The sequence below is a fragment of the Myotis nattereri genome, assembly GCF_964212035.1.
Source record: "Myotis nattereri genome assembly, chromosome: 3".
Taxonomy (NCBI): domain Eukaryota; kingdom Metazoa; phylum Chordata; class Mammalia; order Chiroptera; family Vespertilionidae; genus Myotis; species Myotis nattereri.
Genome location: NC_138077.1, coordinates 29,506,293 through 29,526,936, shown reverse-complemented (window position 1 = coordinate 29,526,936; position 20,644 = coordinate 29,506,293). Strand labels below are relative to the sequence as shown.

The 20,644-nt window shown below is 39.6% G+C and overlaps 1 protein-coding gene across 1 annotated transcript in view; it reads right to left on the bottom strand.

Annotated features, from left to right (window-relative positions):
* The window catches only part of LOC308515321 (uncharacterized protein), a gene marked incomplete at its 5' end in the record, with an annotated part of 608,185 nt that overhangs the window by 521,437 nt on the left and 66,104 nt on the right, over nt 1–20,644 (bottom strand). The window contains 3 exons of the mRNA XM_081085959.1: nt 6,597–6,701; nt 8,510–8,619; nt 11,071–11,205. Coding sequence (XP_080942085.1) covers nt 6,597–6,701; nt 8,510–8,619; nt 11,071–11,205 — 350 coding nt within the window. The remainder of the gene's footprint in view (nt 1–6,596; nt 6,702–8,509; nt 8,620–11,070; nt 11,206–20,644) is intronic.

The following is a 20,644-nucleotide window of genomic DNA, read 5'->3' as shown; positions in this document are numbered from 1 at the left end:
TCTATCTGTGCCTTTATCATATTTGGCCCAGTCCTTGCCAATACTGTCACCTCCTTCTGTCAACTTATGCAAAGCAGAATGCAGTTGCCTTAATATGAACTTGTTGGAACCCTGCTGAGGGTTTAAGGCTCTAATGCCATGTATCTTCACACAATCAAAATCACACTGAATTTCACACTGGTTTTCATGCTAAGAACGCATACCCATTTATCTCCATAATATAACCTGCATTTCATTTATACTATCTTCTAGTAATGCTCATTTAGGATTGCAGATTGATAAGCATGTTCAATTAATGATTTTGCAGTTTTTCCAAATTAAATCTTTTTCCCACACTAATTTTATAATTCAATTAAAATAATCCATCAATTTTCTTTGCATGATTTGCTCTTTATAAACCCCTGCTGAGTTTTCCCCATTTTCACTGTCTGAGTAGACCTACTGCTGAAATGAAGCTGTGGGTAAAAAGAAAACGTTTTCTAGGCTTTCTATATTGGTTTGCCAGGGTTGCTGCAACAAAGTCCTACAAACTGAGTGGCTTAAATAGCATCAGTTCATTGCCTCACGATTCTAGAAGCTAGAAATTTGAGATCAAGGTGTCAGCGGGGTGGCTTCCATTTGAGCACTGCAAGGAAAACCTTTTCCATATCCTCTCCTCTGGTTTCTGGTGGTCTGCTGGCAATCCTTGGCATTGCTTGGCTTGTAGATACAGCCCTGATCTCTGCCTTCATGGGTGCATGCCTCAGTGTCCAAATTTTCCCTTTTCGTATGGACACCAGTCATATTGGATTGGGGGACCACCCTACATCAGTATGACCTCATCTTAAATAGTTATATCTTCAACAATCATATTTCCAAATAAAGTCAATACTAAGCTACTGAGGGTTAGGATTTCAATGTATGAACGGGGTGGGGGCGGGGGGGACGGTACACAACTCAATCTATATCACTTCCTAAATTCAAAATTCTCTTGTGAACATAATATGTTCTATGTGATCTAACCTCCTATTCACATAGAACAGATATATCATGCAGAGAGTTTATTGAACTTCTTGATCGGAACCTACTGGTTGGCTTAAAATCATACCTGTGACCCAACACCCAAGGTTTGCTTATATTTCCCACAGGATGAGGAGCAAAACAACAACAGAAGCCTTTCCCCCTTTACAGTGTGCATTCCCCCTAAAGATTCACAGAGAATTTACAGTCAAAATAAAGAGTAATGCTTGGTTAATGCTTTCCAACTTACAGATCACATGCATTATCTCATATGTCTCTCACAAATAACAACCTGGAAGACAGATAATTATTCCAAACTCTAAAGGGACCATGGCCGAAACCGGTTTGGCTCAGTGGATAGAGCATCGGCCTGCGGACTGAAGGGTCCCAGGTTTGATTCCGGTCAAGGGCATGTATCTGGGTTGCGGGCACATCCCCAGTAGGAGATGTGCAGGAGGCAGCTGACCGATGTTTCTCTCTCATCGATGTTTCTAACTCTCTATCCCTCTACCTTCCTCTCTGTAAAAAATCAATAAAATATATTAAATAAATAAATAAATAAATAAATAAATAAATAAATAAAGGGACCATGGCTTGAAGGTTAAACTTGCAGACTCTGGATCCAGAACACACTGACATGGATTCCAGATCACCTGTTTCCTACTTATTTGAACTTGGATAAGTTTGCATGCTTCAATCAGCTTCAAAAGCAGGGCAAATGAGAGTATTCACTTCATAGACTGATTACAGGAATTAACTAAAAATTGAATCCATATAAATTATTTAGAATAGTTTGTGGTACATGAAAGGTGCTGAGAAAAATTAGAACTCTTATTATTTTACAAAAGATGACATTGAGGCTCAAATAATGACAATGACAACATTGACTTCTCCAAGATAGTACAAGTGGTCATTGGTGAAACTCAACCAGAGCCCTAGAACTTCTGAAGATTGTCCATGTCACCAGAAAGCATTCCAGCAACACTCCATTTTTAACGTGCATAAGCATCACACTTTGAAGTAATGGAGATGCTTGGGAAGTCTGGCATAGGACTATGCAGTACCAACCCGTGCTGTTCATGCGCAAGAAACTCCAACTGCTGGACTGTCTGCTCAGTGAACTAGCAGAGTCCTTGCAGAATCAGTTAACCACCTCTGCATAAGGTCTGGAGTATCTGGTTTGGCTGGAGCATGAAAAGTTAAGGAACGGCTGCCCTGGGCGTAAACAAAGCCACATTGTTTGCCTTGTCCCAGGTGCATCCCTTACTGCAACCAAGAGAACTTACTTGTATTATTATTATTCCTTGAACTTGCTGTGCTTCTCATGTCTCTGGAAAATATTCCATTTCATATGCTCCATTTCATATTATTGTTCTGTTTACCTTTAAGAACAGGTTGTAGTTTGTATTTTCCAATCTTCTGAGAAACCTTTCCTTATCTCCTGGCACGGCACAGATAGCCCAGTTTTCTGTTCAGAGAGAAGCTCCCTCCATCAAAGCACTTGTGAGCTTTATAATCCCATTATAATCACGGGATTCCTGGTCTCTATTTACCATTACACTAAGGATACCATATTTGTTTTAGTCTGGGTGTGTGCAGTACTTACCATATAGCCTGGTGTGTAAATATTTACTGACTAACTGGAAGACTGACTAGAGAAGAAAGAAAGGGAAAGGAAAGGATAATAACATGTGAATAATAAAAAAAGAGAACCTCAGAGTCTTAGCATCCAATCATTAGGCACATTATTTCACCTGGCTTATAATTTAACTAGCCAGAGAAAGGAAAGATGGAATAAGTGATAAGCGAAAAAAGTGATTTTGTGTGATATTAGTCAGTTAATAAAGCTCCGAGTTGTTCTGCCTGGATCCATAAAATTAAAAAGGAGAGAAAATTTCACCACCAGCTGTCTTGCCTGATTTGCATGTGTTCAAATCTTCAAAGTATTCCTTTTGATTCCTTTAATCAATAGCTATTTTAGAAAGTTCTTCATTACTTCCTAATTGTCAAAATTCATTTCATTCATTTTTCCTTATTAGAAGGAGATTTTTCAAATGAGTTAAGTAGATCAGCAATTTTAGAATCATTATTAACTTCAAGCTTTTCATTCAGTTATTAGCATGTCCCTTCTCTCTCTAGGATGAGATTCTTTTCTTCATTTTTAAAAGGCCATCTGTTTCATTTTACAGACTTCTTTTTTCCCTGTGTCTCAAATAAAGTCAACTTTACCCTATACTAAGAGCAATCCATGTTTACAATAACTGGTCCTCAGCTCTTTAATTTCTCGGATCTCTGGTTTTGGATGAAGATGCAAGGGATTCCCTATTATGTTAGCATGCCAGAAAAAATAATAATTAACATTCATCTAGATTTTGATCTGTCCAAACCAAATAAACTGGTAAAGCCATTATCATGGCCCACAAAACATTTTACAAATAATTTAAATAAATGTTGAACATATATTCACTGATAACCCCAACAATCTCACTGCTAGGACTCTGAATCACAGACATAGAAGCACCACATTATTGCACCCTGATTGTTGTACCAGCGAACTGGAAACAAAATGCCCACCAATAAATGGGGGATAAAAATGTATGGTGCCTCAATACCATGGAATATGATGCAGCTATACATTTGATTCCATGAATCCTGTGAAATATAAAAGGGTATTCAGCAGGTTGTTAAAGGGGAGGAGAGGGAAAAGGAAGTTAGAGAGGAAGAGGACAGAAGAGGAGGGTAAGAAAAAAAGTGAGGAATTCATGACAAAACAGTGTATAGAAGGTAATCTCATGTAAAATTGCTTATGTGTGTATGAATATAAATAAACATATACAAAAGCAAGCTACATGGTTACTGAGGGAGATAGGACTGTGCATTTTTACTTTCTTATACTCATTACTATCAATTTTTTATATTTGAATTTTTTATTTGAATTATTTTCTATCACTTGAATTATTATTTATATAATGTGAAAAACAGCATTGGATAACAGACATGATAGGTAGCATCTCCAGACTACAATCAACCTGCTTGATAGAGTATGTGTCCTATCAATTATGTTCTTTTTAAAAACAACCTCTGCTGATTTTCATTTTTTTTTAAATATATTTTATTGATTTCTCACAGAGAGGAAGGGAGAGAGATAGAGAGTTAGAAACATCGATGAGAGAGAAACATCGATCAGCTGCCTCCTGCACACCTCCCACCGGGGAAATGCCCACAACCCAGGCACATGCCCCCGACCGGAATCGAACCTGGGACCCCCCAGTCCGCAGGCCGACGCCCCATCCACTGAGCCAAACCAGTTTCGGCTGATTTTCATTTTTAATGCACATTCATGACTCAGATAATGTTATTCCTTCTTAACTGGGTTTTCCAATTGCCATATATTTGATTTCCTAGGAAATCTCCAAAATTCCTCCATTACATACTTTGTAATATCTCATTTTGCTGGATGAAATGTGATACCTTGTAGGAAATGCCTGAATTCCTACTTCAGGATGTATATCCAGCAGGACTTATCCATTTTTCTTTTAAAATTCAACAGAAGGCCCATGGTGACAAAAATAAAAAACCGTCCAAGTCTAAAGATAAACACACTTGGACAACAATACTAAAAAATGCACTGCATACTCCTGAGAGGTATTTTGTATAGCTGATCTATCATGACTCCTAGGACTTTGGAAAGTACAAACAAACTTGTGGAAAAGACAAGCTGATTCTGCCTATGTTTGAAATAACCCAGTATTTTCACCAACCCAAAATTGAAGCCTATGAAGTTTAGCTACTTCAATTTCAGAAAGCACTTTAACGACTTGGTATATAAAAGTTCTGAAGAAATTTGAATAATCAAAATATTCAAATACTGATGTAGAAAATCAAGAATACATTAGTCTAGGTATAATTTCTAGGCCATTATCATTACCATGTGTTTCTTTAATTATCTTTCCCCTCGGGAACTTGATGTTTTGAAAGATGTGCTCTACCAAAACCAATGAATTACTAAAGTAATAATTTTTTTTAAAGTCTAATGAATCAATGAGATGTGTAATTGCCCATCACAGCTACCGAGCAGGATGAGGAAACCAGTGCTGCACATGTAGTTGACACAATTTATTTAGAGGCAAATAATTTGTGGTCATGGATCAATGTATTATTTCTGTTAGCTTCTTAAAAATAATGGGAACAGTTGAAGACACACCCTAGAGCTCAACGTGTCCACTGACCTTTGTCTCAGGATTGGAATTGCACAGTCACAGAATAAATTGAGGTTAAAAATCAGATACATCTTAATTCACAAATGTGTGGGTTTTTGTTTTTGTTTGTTTAAGCAAAGGATTAATTTACAAGAAGAATAGCTGTGAGGTGACCCATCCAAATTTTGAGCCTTAACCTAACGCCACGGGCAGAGAAGACAAATGGACAGGAGCGATGAGCTTTCAGCAACCTTTCAATTTCACTTACAAAGACTCAAGTAAGGAACAAGAGAAGGCAACCCTCTCAACAAAGGATAATGAATACAGTATTTTTATTAGCTCTTTACACCTATTTCTTTAACTTCTCTATAATACCAGTTTTGTTTTGTTTGTCCTGCCCGGAAAAGATAAATGCAGATGCATTCAGATTCTAGAATCTGGTGACTAGAATCAGACAACTAAGTCAAAACAAATCCTTTTGGAAGCACTGGCTTTCATGGCAGATGCAGGAAAGGATAAATCATTGACCATCATGAAATTTTCCTGCACAAGAAAAATGCCCGTGTCCAACATTGACAATTGATGACGTTCCGACCTTGTGGACTTGGTTATCAAGTTTTGAAAATTTGAGAGTCAGGCAAGTGTTTTTCTTTTTTTTAAATAAAGGGAACAAAAGTAGTAAATATCACATCACACTGAATTTGCATTAACCCCACTGGGTTCATTCACAAACCACAGAGATCTTTCAGAAAAGTACTGTCCCAGCACTTTCAACCCATGGCTCCATTAAAGATTTAACATCTGAGGTTAGAATGGGGTTTTCTTATTAAGCTGTCATTTCCTTCATAAAACAGACCGTTTTGTACTTACTGCAACCTTTTGAACTCTTACAGTGAATAATTAAACCTACACTGCAAAGCATAATTTGTGATGCTGAATATCCTGTAGGTTGTAGGTTTTTGCTTAGTGCCTCACTTTAAATGCTCACCGATCAATCCCCAGGGGGACAATCCGGCCATTTGTCTGAATCGACAAAATTGGCTGGTGGACCCTGCAAGCAAAGCAGACAACTCCCAATCATAATACAGACCGTCTTCAACTTAGGATGGTTCGACCTGAAATTTTTTTCCACTTTACAAAGGTGCAAAAAGCAATACCCATTTAGCAGAAACCGAACTTAGAATTTTGAAGTTTGATCTTTTCTTGAGCTAGCGACGTGTGGTATGATACTCCCTTGCAATGTTGGGCAGCAGCAGCAAGCCATGCACACTCACCAGGGTAGACAACCCATACTTACGGTGTAGTCCTGAATGCATTTTCCACTTAGGAGGGTTTATTGGGACATATCTCCATCATAAATCTAGGAGCATCTGTAAAATGGTCTTTTTGTCGACTCACCATATTGACAGTGGGGTCCCTGAAAACCCTCAGAACACTGGCACAGCTGGGCTTCACTCTCTGAGCATCTCCTTCCATGGAAACACGTTGCCACCTCAGAGACAGCTAAAAGAAAGGTAGATGAGGGCAGATGAAGAACGGGGTTGAGGAAAAGAAAGGAAATCCTCAATGTAAGCATCAAGTTGCTAATATAAATATAATAGAAGGCGGGGGAGAGGGTGGGTGGGAATGATTAACCCGGGAACTTACATGCATATATGCATAGCTCTTGGACAAAGACAATAGAGTGGCAAAGGCCTGGGGGGGCAGGTGCTGGGCAGAGGGAGTCAATGGGGAAAAACAAAGGGGACATCTGTAATACTTTCAACAATAAAGAGAGATTTAAAGTAAATAAATAATAAGTAAATACAATTAAGAAATTTCCACCGGCCCCTCCACAGCAAGATGAACCAGTTTTCATTGCAAGTTAAGGCCTTGCTCCCTACAGCCTGTAGCACTCGGTATGTGGCCTCACCTCGAAGCTTGTAGAAATGCAGAATCTCAGGCCTCACCCCAGACCTACTGAACCAGAATCCACATTTTAAAAAGATACGAGGTGATGTCTACCCTGGCTGGTTTGGCTCAGTGGATGGAGCATCGGCCTGTGGACTGAGGGGTCCCAGGTTCGATTTTGGTCAGGGGCACATGCCCGCATTGCAGGCTCGATCCCCAGTGTGGGGCATGGAGGAGGCAGCCAATCAATGATTCTCTCTCATCACTGATGTTTCTATCTCTCTCTTCCTCTCCCTTCATCTCTGAAATAAAATAAAAAATTAAATAAATGAATAAAAATAAAAAGATACAAGGTGATGTGAATTCAAGTTTGAGTATCGCTAGTGTAAAGAAACTCTATAAGATAAAAAGAGTCTAAAAATAAAGCAAGGAATACCAATACTTCCTGAGGCAAAGGACTGTGATAGGTATCATATAACAGTTTAAAGAGTTCATCCTACAGTCATTAATTTCCAGGAGTTTATAAAATAGAGTGACATCGTGGGCAGATGCCTGTCACTGAGCTAGACCAGTTAGCTGCAGTGGCCTAGCACTGCATGCAAATACAGTGACCGCTAACACTGAGCCTGCTTAACATGGGAAGCCTGAAGCCCCTCACTAAGATATTTGAGAGCAGAAAGCACAGTGGGGAAGGAAGCAGGATGCTGACAAACTCCCTAAGGTACAGGGTAGCAGGAGAGATCAATTATTGTGCTGTGGTGCTGCATTGATTGCAACACGCTGAAGCATTCTAAGTGACTTTGCAATAACCAGAAACACATAGGTAAATGGAGCCATTTCTCCTGGCAAGATTGGGAGACATAATGCTACTAGTTCTGCTGTTTGCGTGCTGTCAAACATGCTGGAAGGTTCTGGGATACTTTCCCCACACGTTTGTGCAAGGACTGCATAGCTCATCTTAAAAAGTAAACTGCCTGCAGAGTTCCGCAATTAATCATGACATGTACAGGTTGAGAAATCCCATTTAGATTTAGTACGGTGATTTCCCTCCGGACTTCTGAATCCACTGTGGATTACAAATTTGATGATATGGGAAAGGGGCAAATGGAAAAGGGTGATGGAAGTCAAGGTGTAACTGGCTGGCTTTAAATAAACTGTCTTTTAAATAAAGAGACAGAATGTAAAGCGGCAGTTCTACGGGATTTGAGTTCTGACCTATCATTAGAAACGCTTAACAGAAAAGCTTTTTGTGCATTTTTGCACATGTCACGTGTGCATTTTCAGCCCAAAGAGATGCTCCAAATCTGTGGTGATTCTAAAGATGCCTAACCCTTGACAGGCATGATATAATTGAAGCCCCAAGCAGAGTGAAACCATTACTTCAAGTGACAGAGAGTTAGACAGGAAGAATTATAACTTACAACGTAAGCAGCCAGGTTCATCGTCCTGCCGGCGCCAACCAGGGCAGCACCTGTAGACGGTCTGCTGCTCCATGCTGTATGCCTGTCTGTACACCGTGTAGTACCGGGTCCTACAGAACACAGGGATCTAGATTATACTTCTTCTTATGACAAAGCTGTCATCTTAAGCCCACCAAAAATTCTCCCTCCAACCCCAATCCTGTCATTTATACACACAAAATACATGTATATTATTTACATGTATTATACACACATGCACATGTGTGTGCATACAATAGACACCCTCATGCCCCAGGGTATAAACTATTCTAAGGGTCACTCAAGCTATCAAAAAATGAAACCCAAAATTATGAAATGCATAATGAAATTGTGATAGATAATAAGGCACATGCTTTTTCAACTTGACAATGAAGGCCCCTCATAGACTGGTCCCCCTATAGCATGCATTCTCAACACTGGTGATAGCAGCAAGGGGGCAACAATTAATTCTTGGATGGAAAAAAATCTTAGCTAATACACAGGTCCTATAAAGGACCATAGTACACAAACAAATAAAGTACACCTGTGCTACCAAAAAACTCCATGAAAGAGGGGGATGATTACAAAAAAAATTTTTTTAAATTACAAAGGCTCCTTAGGAGAACAATAATGTACAAAGGTTAAAAACACTAAACTATAGCTATTCATGCTGACCTCTTTTTTATTATTGAATTTATTGGGATGACATTGGTCCACATGAACATATAGTTTTCAGGTGTGGGTTTCCATGTTATAATCTCTGGTGTCCTAATATATGGCAACAGGAGAAGATTTGACTTTGGGTGGTGAGCACATCGAGCTGACCTCTTCATACACTACGATACCAAACACCTCTAAACTGGCTAATTTCTTTTCTATCAAATCCATATCATATTTATTCTTTATGTCAAAAGTATAACATATTCTCTCCCCTTTATTAACCTATCCCCAAGTCCCCTTCATTATTCAGAGCCAATTTCAAGTTACACTTCCTCCAACTTCTCTTTCCCCACTTTTCCAAATGCATATTGCTCTCTCAAAAATAGGACTAAGTGGCCATACCACTTTTTGTGACAGTTACTCACCATCTTGAAGTGTAACCTAATATTTTGTATGTGTACTTCTCTAATAGGGATATAAGTATAGGTTTGCATACTTGTATATCAAAAAAAGGGAAATTAGTTGGCAGAGATGCCAAAACACTGCCTCAACTCTAAAGCCAATGTCATAAATATTTACTGAATGGAGAAATGTATAAAATGGGTACCAAGCAGCATGACACATGTATTAAATATACCATACCATGCCTGGTATTATCTTTTTTTTCTAACTTTACACACTGATGCACACAAATATAGAAACTTTGCCTAGGGCCATACAGCTGATAAGAGCCAGGGGAAGTTTTCCAATTTAAATTTCACTTAAAGATTCTAAGCATAGAGCTAAAAAAGACTATACATATAAAAGTTAAGCACACACACACAGAGAGACATGAGTGTGTACATACAATGTATATGTAAATATCCATAATAATAAAATATTTAGTCTTACAATATTTTATTTAGTCCTATATTATCAGTGTTCTGATATTTCTACACAACAGCAAATCCAGTTATGTAAAAATGTCCTCAACTTTCCTTTGATAGTAGCAATAACAATAATAATAAATTTATTAATCTGAAGCCATACTTTTTTAAAACCTTGAATTCTGACTCAATTGATCCATTTACCTAAAACACCCCATTAACAACTATTTGTATTAAGGGGTACCTAGATGTTTTGTAAAACTATCTTAAAACTTTTTTTTTCAGCCGAAACCGGTTTGGCTCAGTGGATAGAGCGTCGGCCTGCGGACTGAAAGGTCCCAGGTTCAATTCCGGTCAAGGGCATGTACCTGGGTTGCGGGCACATCCCTGGTGGGGGATGTGCGGGAGGCGGCTGATCGATGTTTCTAACTCTCTATCTCTCTCCCTTCTTCTCTGTAAAAAATCAATAAAATATATTTATAAAAAAAAACTTTTTTTTTCAAAAGTCCATAGGAAGCCTTGATGCATAGAAAACACTGTACTGTACTTGCTTTTTTTCTCCTCTCCCAACCTGCCTAGTTAATCCTAATTCAAAGGCCATACTTAAAGTCAAAGGAGCTCTGGGTTTCAAAGTGTGAGACGAGAACCCAGGGCAGATCAGACAGTCTTCACAAGCATGGGCACCCCAGATCCAAGTCTTGCTAAATGTAGCAAACCCACACAATATTCCTTGTTTCCGTCGGTCTTCTGATCTTCAGCTTTCAATAGTGTGTCACGTCATGTGGTAAAATTCATAGCATCGAACCCAAAGGACCTCATAAGTAAATTAGGCCAAAGTAGATTAATAATAGATCCTATCTCTGAAGGAAAATATAGAACTCTGCAAGTTCAGATTCATATCTTGTGTTTGCTTACTTCAGTATATAATGATTTTCTACAATGTATTGGGAGAAATCTTTAGATGCAGGTGAGGCTTTTGATTTTTAGTGTCAAAGGGAGTAGTGGAAGCACCGTTACCTTCTTTCATAACCCACACACCATCTCCGGCCGGCACAGCCCTGTTTCCAGAGCTTGATGGTGTGTGTGAATGCTCGGACACACAGGCGTGGAAGGCCCACCACAGTCAGCTGCTGCTCTTCACACACATTAGGCCTTGAAAAAAAAAAGTGGTAATGTGATAAAAAATACATTGTTTCTCAATGTTTTATACATGAATCATTCATTCCTCCACTTTCCACAAAAAGCGTGTGGTGACTTACATCAGTACATAAAGTAAGAGAGAAAAACACAGGCAATAAAAATACAGGCAATATAAAAAAAAATTCAGGCCTAGGAAAAAGAAAAATCAGAATAGATTTTTAAAATAAAGAGAAACTCAGAAGATAAATATAAAAGCCATAAGTTTCCATGTGCTTAAAAAAAAAAAAAAAAAAGAGTTGCAAATTAATTCTGAGCTATTCAGTAGACAAAAGTAAAAAACAACCGGAACTGCATGCTACCCATGATTGCATCCACAATGTCCATGAAGAAAAGGCAGGCTGATTCATGAAGAGAAGTTACATTTTTCCTAGAAATTACTTCTGACCAGTAATTGCCATCGTATTTAGTTAGTTCAGCTTCACACACAATGCCTGTTTCAACACAAATATTCTGCAACCAGTACCATTATATTAGTATTTCCTTACAGGAAGTGCATACAAATTTACAGGATTAGACACATGATCCTTTTTTTTCTTTTTTTCTTAAATATATCTTATTGATTTTTTACAGAGAGGAAGGGAGAGGGATAGAGAGTTAGAAACATCAATGAGAGAGAAACATTGACCAGCTGCCTCTTGCACACCTCCTACTGGGGATGTGCCCGCAACCAAGGTACATGCCCTTGACCATAATCGAACCTGGAACCTTTCAGTCTGCAGGCCAACTCTCTATCCACTGAGCCAAACCGGTTTGGCTAGACACATGATCTTTAACTTTTAAATGTATAGGGCTAGATACACTGATCACCTGAAGTGTTATAAAAGCAAGCTGGTCCGACCACTCATATTCTCCATGATTCACAGCCACCTGCATGCCAGGTACTGACCTCACTGGAGTCAGACTTTGATGGTTTTTCTTGCTATCAAGAAACACAGTTAGCTCAGTCTCCATACTCATGATCTGCTGAAAATAGAAATGCTCTCTGATTCAGGAGTTTGAGCTGGTTCCCAAATAACTCTGTGAACTTATCCAATGGCAGAACAATAATAATGATGAAACCTCTAATAGCAATCTCCACACTGAAATCAGTTTCATCTATGTCACCTACATCCTAAATCACCTTTCTGTGATCACTTCTTTATGTGGCTCTGACTAAATCTCACCAGCTGATCTCTACACAGTCCAATTCTCACTTCCAGATATATATACATTATATATATATATATAATATTATATATATTGATTGTTTGGACTGTTAATGTCACCTAAATTGAAAAAAAAGAATGAATGTTGAACTTTAAGAGTTTGCACAATGCACTTTAATTATTTAAGCAAATACTGTAATTCTATATAATAAAAGGCTAATATGCAAATTGACTAAACAACAGAACAACCAGTTGCTATGACACACACTGACTTGGGGGCAAACACTCAATGCAGGAGCTGCCCCCTGGTGGTCAGTGTGCTTCCACAGTGGAAGCACCGCTCAGCCAGAAGGCGGGCTCACAGCTGGCGAGTGCAGTGGCGGTGGCAGGAGCCTCTCCCACCTCTGCGGCAGTGTTAAGAATATTTAAGCTTAGGCGAACCTAAGCCATCAGTCAGACATTCCCTGAGGGCTTCTGGACTGCGAAAGGGCGCAGGCCGGGCTGAGGGACACTCCTCTCCTCCAGAGCACAAATTTCATGCACTGAGCCTCTAGTAAAATAATAAATGTAAAAACTGCACGTAAGTCAAGCATCCATAAAATCTTTAAGAATTGGGTCTAAAGAAAACATTAAGCTATTAAAAATTCCATATTAGATTCTCTGCCTATACCTATACCTTTAGTGGGCTTACATGCTTTTTTGTGAGCCAACTAGCCCCAGTTAGAATGAGTTTACAGCACCTTTGCTTTTTCAGTCAATAGTTCCAAAACTTAGCCTGATCCAGCCTTGAGCTCCATTTTGCAATCTATTCTTCACTTATTATTCCATCCACCCATCCACCCACCCATCTATCCATGAACTCATAAACTGTCACCTACATAAGACAGAAGCAGCACAACCCTTCCTTACCCCCCCTCCCCCCCCCCCCCCGCCCCGCAAGGACTTGAATGTAAGCCATTTATTTGGGAGTGATGAAATCAGACTGGGAAGGAGAATTAGCCAACAATAAAAGAATTAGCCCTCATTCATTCGTTGAGGGCTACTTTCTTTCTAGCATTTCAGGCTGAAGCATGGGTAGGCAGTGTTAGCCTCCAAAAGACGAAGTCTTCAGGCAAAGCAAGGCCAGTGCTGGCTGCTGAAAGCCTGGCAGGTGTGCGGAGGGAAAGGGCAGGGGCATGGGTGCTGTTGGACAGTTTCCACTGCAGGTGGTACAAACATAAGAAAGTCCATATTCACTTAGCATTGACAACCTACAGACAAGAGAGAGAGAAAATGAAGGCACTGAATGCGTACAAAATGCTAAGAAGAAGCAATGAGAAGGCCCAAATGGAGAGAGGGGAGGCTTACTAAGATTCATTGATTAGGAAAGGCCTCACTGAAGAGGTGACACTGTGACCTGAAAGGGTCAAGAGAAGCCACCCATGGAAAAGCCAGGGGATGCCATTCAGGTGGAAGAAATAGAATGAGGCTCTGAAGCGGGGAAACGCTTGGCCTCCAGAGGGTCTGAAAGGCCAAACTGGCTCAAATGATGAGATGGTTGGTTGGGCAGAAAGGGCTTCTTGGGTGAGGAGTGTTGATTTTATTTTCAGGACACTGGAAACCACAGAGGGTTTTTAGAATTCTGATTTCTGGCCTCATTTCCTACAGCCAGGACCTGGAGATGACCTTGTGATACTCTCTCTCTGACACCATCTTGAAATGACTTAGGTTAAATCTGCTCCTGGACACTACAAGGAATAGCCCAGCCCCCTCCAGCCTGGCTTCCAAGCCCCTAAAGTCCTCCATTGCCCCCTTGGGTTTTCCTGATTCCTGCAGAGAAAGAAGTCCTCAAGGGAAACCTGTACCTTCAGAGAAACCTGAAGCCAGCAGCACTGATGGACATGGAAAGGCACAGCACAAATTTCAGGCATTACAAGAGGAGTGTACAAGACTAACGTGTCTAGAAAAGTATCTGTAATCCAGATCATCACCATGTAATTTCTCTGATAACATCATGAGATGTTAATGTGACTTCAGAATGGCACAAATTATATTTACTCATCCTAGTTAATGAGCAACATAGTTTAGATTGAAGTAAGTTTTCATTTTAGGTTAACTCATCCTAGGGAATGTTTAAGCACATTTGGATAAATAAAGGCAGTTGGTTGATTATTCTGCAGGTGTCCTAAATATATTTTAATAAAGAAATCAATCCCCTTTCTTAACTATTAAAACTATAAATGCTAGTAGTAAAAAAGCCTGAAAATGGGTAAATACAGAAAATCAAGGTTGGCCCGAAAATGCTCCCAGATACAACCACTGCTAATAATAGCTTAATGTATTCAAATCCAATATTTGGGGGGCACAGAAATACATTTTTGCATAAATAAAATCACACTCTACTTACTATCATTTAGATTATGAGACAAGCCTTTTTAAAATTTAGGTAAAATTGGAATATAGCATTCCATAGGTGTTCAACATTGTTTTTATGCTGTTTGTTCATTTATTTCGGGTTATCTTTAGATTCCACATATGAGTGAAATCAGACAGTATTTGTTTCCTCCATTTGACTTATTTCACTTAGCATGATACCTTCAAGGTCCATCCATGTTGTGACAGGTGACAAAATGTCCTTTTTTATGGTTGAATAGTATTCAGTTTCATATGTACGTATCCCACATCTTCTTTATTCATTCATTTATAGACAGACACAGGCTTCTTTTATATCTTGGCTATCATAAATAATACTACAAGGAACATAGGAATGGACATACCTTTTCTAATTGGTGGTTTGGCATTCTTCAGATAAATACCAAGAAGTGACTGGCTGGATCATACAGTAGTTCTGTTCCTAACTTGTTTAGTAATCTCCACACTGTTTTCCATAGTGGCTGCACCATTTACATAACCAACAGTGGAGGAGGGTTCCTTTCTCTCCATATCCTCACTGGCACTATAACAAGTGCTGGTTTGTTTTTTACAATATACAAAATAAATCTAGTGTGTTTTTAACCTAGCAAACAACATGGTATGAATATTTTCCATTTTGAAATACATAGAATTACTTTAACTCTTTTGTTTTCTTTCCAGATTATGGAGTTATCAGAATATTATAACAAATTAATTTAGTCAAGAGCCTACTGATAGACATTTCATTTTTTCTAATAGTCTTTGACTATAGACTCTGATGTCAGCCCTCCCATATAAACAACAGAATTACAGAATTTTTTCTTCTAAGATTTTCTTATGAAATATTTGTTTCCTCTGAGTCCTTTCAGTTCAGGGTGTTTGTTCGTTCGTTTGTTTGTTTGTTTGTTTGTTTGTTTTTAGCCTCTCTCATCCATGCTTTAGGCTTTCTCAAGAATCAGGTTATCATTGCCTGTTTATACTCAAGCAGGAGGCACTAGAAGCTGATTGGAAGCTTTGTGTGATAGAAAGAGCTGATAATTGGTGGGCTCTCTGTCAGGTGATTGGGATGATTTTTTTTTTCTTTTTTGAGAAGCTCCTCCATGTCAGTGTACAGAAATCTGGTTTCTAGGGCCATTCCGGTTTTCCAGAAAAATATCCCCAATCTGCTGCCTGGGGAAGCACACACCTTGTGGCTAGTGCTTGGGGACCAGGTCGGGGGAAGGGAGCCCTGCTGTTTTCAGCCATATGCCCCCCTAGGCAGTGCCAGTCTGCACCCCTTCTGAAGCTTCTCTGCTTCTTGTTCTCCAGAAGAAAACATCAGCGCTCTCTCTCTCTCTCTCTCTCCCTCCCTCCCTCCCTCCTGAGAGTGCAGCAGGGCTATTTCTTTGTCCAGCTCTGCAGTTTGGAGGAAGAGATTCAGCGATTGCAACAACTTCACCTGCCTTCTTTCAAACAACTCTTTGTCTCCAACCACCACCCCCGCCCCCGCCGCCCCAGTGCCTCCACTCTAAGTGATAAATGTTGCCCCTCCTCAGTGCTCCCTGTGCAGGGACTAGCAACCTGCCAGAACGGTATACAGATGACATCAAAGTGAAAGCATCTGAGCTAAGGATGCAGAAAGAAATCTTATCGGAATGTCCCCTATCTGACTAAAGCAGAGGTTTACTAAAGTCACCTGCCACAACCACCCCCTCCCATCACCCCACCACCACCCCTCCAGGGAAGTCTTCTCTGGGAGGCAAATGACCTTGGGTACATTTCAAAGCAAATTTATATAAACAAACCCCATCAGAACCTCCATCCTTTAAAGTCCTAGCCACCACCACCCTTATTAAATAGGATTATGAACACTTGCCCTAGATGTTCAGCAAGGTAATCCCTATAGAGTACTAGTATGTGTGTGTGTGATACATTTTTCTCCTGTTAATTTTTCTGTTGTCAATTAACTTGCAGGCCTGCAAACACTCAAACCTAAATTGGTACAGAAAAAGACTTTCCTCCCCCCAGTGTTAGCTACAAGGATGGGATGGTCAGAAGTCCTCACTCATTCTGGAGGCTGCAGCTGGGTTCTTGGATCTCTGACCAAGCTGGCTTAAGCTTTCTTACTGGTCAGACTCCCAGATCTCTGCTTGGGATCCAGTTCAGCAAAAATGGTAAGAGCTTCTCACATTTTCGAAAAGAAAATTCCAAAATCTAGATGTACAGGAGAACAATTTTTGTTAGAACTAGTCTTTTGGGAATTGTGATTCTGGTTTGGTTCTCCCAGGGACAGCCATTGTGTTCTGTCACTGTGTTTGTACTACTGTTTTGTGTTGTGCTGTGTAAAAGTGTTGTGGCGCTGGGGGAATTGGAGAGAGATTAGCCTGAGAACTTATATGCATATATGCATAGCCCATGGACATAGACTATAGTGTGGTGAAGGCCTGGGAGGGGCAGGTGCGAGGTGGAGGGAGTTACTGGGGGAAAAAACAAGGGACATCTGTAATATTTTAAAAAATAAAGGTAAATTTAAAAATAAAATTAAAAAGTGTTGCTTGCCCTAGCCAGTTTTGCTCAGTGGATAGAGTGCCGGCCTGCAGACTGAAGGGTCCCAGGTTCGATTCCGGCCAAGGGCACATGCCTGGATTGTGGGCTCGATCCCCAGTGGGGGGCGTGCAGGAGACAGCTGATCAATGATTCTCTCTCATCATTGATGTTTCTATCTCTCTATCCCTCTCCCTTCCTCTCTAAAATCAATAATATATATATATATATTTTTTTTTTTTTAAATTGTTGCTTGTCATAAGAAGGAAAATCACGGGATGGACATAAGCTTAGGTCCCACAAGCCTGATGTTTGAGCCAGCCTCACAGACTGGTGAGGTTTCCGTTTTCATGGCACTAGTGTCTTTTTGGACAAATTTGCTATGAATCACCAATAAAACCAGATGAGTTTCTCCTTCTGTCTCATTGTTGTGTCCTGAGAGCTTGACTTGGAACCAGAGAGAGCATTCTCTTTCTCTGGTCTTCTGCCTGCCTGTGGGCCTGGATCACTGGGTCTGTGTCCAGAGATGGCCAAAATCAGGTGGGGGGCCTGAGACATAAGGGGCATGAGCAAAAATTTCTGTCAACTGTTGTCAAATCTCAGGGAGGTCATCTAAGTCTAAATCCTAAAGGGTCTCAACCCACATGACTCTTTTCCTCTCTTTTCTGAAACTTCCCATCCCAGTATCACCCACCTGGTATCACAGATTAGCAGGTCTGTGATTGGAGATCCATCACTTTATGGGAGCACTGCAACTAAGCATTCTTACTGCCCATGACAACTTGGCTTTCTTCCTTTCAGCTGTAGGTGGGAATGATTTTGGATTATAGGGGCTGCACCTCCTATACCCTCTTCACAGGTGCCTACTAAGTTCATGATAAGCCATATAAGGTTCATTGGTTTGAGTCCCATTAGGAATGGGTATGTGGATCCTAATTGTCAATGGCCAGATGATGGATTCTTTGACTTATAAAAGCTTTTAAATTAAAGGACTTTTATAGTGCTCTCATTGTAAACAAATGTTTTATTTGTACCTATAGGAAGATCAAACTGAAAGGACATAAAAAGTATCATGGGTAGCCCAAAATACTCCTGTAACAAAATTAAAGAGCAAACAGAAGTCACTCAAACTTCAATCCCCTTGCCCCCATCAAGGGCTCTCCAGGGACTCAGGGACCACCAAAAGCAACCACCTGAAGCTGAAAAATGACTAACTGGAGCAGACTGGGTATTTTATCCACTCAGAAGAATATGAAGACACTCAGATGGCTACTTGATGTCTCTTCAATCTCGGACACAAATTTTAGTCTACAGCTTCCATAAGATTGCATATCAGGGCAAAAGAAAACCTTAACAATATTCTCTGTAAATATTGATACAAATATTTTGCTCTCATCTTGAGGAGATAACAACTTGTTCTATCTGCCAGAAACACCCATTGGGATAAAAATATAAAGCAGGGCAAAGACAAGAACCAACTCTAACATAAACAACTGAATTTTGTATTACTATGCTACGCCTAACTCAGGGCTAAAATTTTAGAATGAAAGCCATAAGTTTTCTATTTGCATCTGTCTGTATGTTTACGTTTGTTCTAGGTTATGATATCTGGCATTTTCCTATCTCTGCATTGTATTACCAAATTAATATATAGCATTCCTTAAAGGAACTCTATTCTAATTGGCTTACAGTAAAAAAAGTTCATATATAAATTAAATATTCTTAAACCTCCCATAAGTATAGGAACTAATCCAAATGTTTTACAAATCCATATGATTTGGGTAAATCTTTGGCAAATAAGACTGATGTAATATTATTTTTGTTCTGATAAAAATAGGTATATCTTCATTAAGTGTAATACAAGCATAAGTTTTATTTTACATGGGTTTATTAGTCAAATAAGCAAATATATCTACTAGATGTTTAAAAGTATAAAAGTAATGAATTTTATTTGAATCAAATTGAGTCATTATTTTGAAAACTTTATTTCAATAATAATAACATTTTGTAATGTGTCTACCTAAAAAAAATAGTTTCTAAGATCTTTCTGGGAACTTGTAGCCCTAAAGTGAGGCTAAATTAAATGTGAGCAATTCATTAAATAGCTAAATCATTTATAAATAAAAGCAAGTGTTGACACATTCATTATTAAGCATAAATTAGAGTGTATATTTTTTGGCTCCTTATTTTTATATGGTGCAGAAAGGCTAAAGATATGAGCCTGTAAATAAACGTAGTCTTTTTACCACAATAAGAAACCTTACTATAATGAAGCATATATCTTTAAAATTCATCAAATTTGCTATAAAGTGCTGGCATATGACAGATAATTTACAACTGTCCACTTCCTAGTTTTCTCTGTGAAAGAAAGTCTTCTGTATTAATCAGCTCAGGCTGTCATAACAAGATACTACAGACATTCATTTTCTCATAGTTCTAGAGACCCTCAGTCCAAGATCAAGGTGACATCTGCTTGATTGAGGCCTCTCTCCTGCCTTTTAGACAGCTGCCTTCTCACAGTGTCCTCACATAACCTTTCCTCTGTGTGCACACACACACACACACAGAGAAGTTTCTTGTATCCCTTCCTCTTCCTGTAAGGACACTAGTTTTGTCAGATTTGGGCCTCACCCTTAAAACCTCATTTAGCCTAAATAACCTCCTTAAAGAACCTACCTCCAAATATACTCACATTGGAAGTGAGGGCTTCAACATAATAATGGGGGGGGGGGAGAATAATAGTTACATTCATTCCTTAACAGTTACTAATGATAAAAATCTATAATAATAAAAGCATAATATGCAAATCGACCGAACGATCGAACAGCAGAACAACCGTTCAGATGACCACGCTATGACATGCACTGGCGCCAGGACAGCTAAGGCAGGTGCGATGTGATTGGTCAAGGGACCCTGCCATCGCCCCATGATCGCCCCGCAGAGGGAAGCCCAGGCCACCGGCTAGCAGGGCAATCAATCAGGGGGGCTCCGTGATCAATCATCCCAAAGAGCGAGGCCCAGGCTACCTGGCCGTTGGTGTTGCGGCAGGTGGACCAGGCCTTCCTCTGCAGGGCAATTGATTGCGAGGCTCCCAGACTGCAAGAGGGTGCAGGTTGGGCTGAGGGACCCCCGAGTGCACGAATTTCATGCACTGGGCCTCTAGTAAATTATAATAAGAAACGTGAATAAAAATATTAGAAATAATAAGGGTAAAGGGAAACAACTTATATGAAAAGTCTGTAATAAAGTCTGTTGTCAAAAGAAAAAGGAGAGTAATTTTGTCCTAAAATGAAATGTGACTGGTTGTTCCACAATGAGAAAGAAGAAAAGAA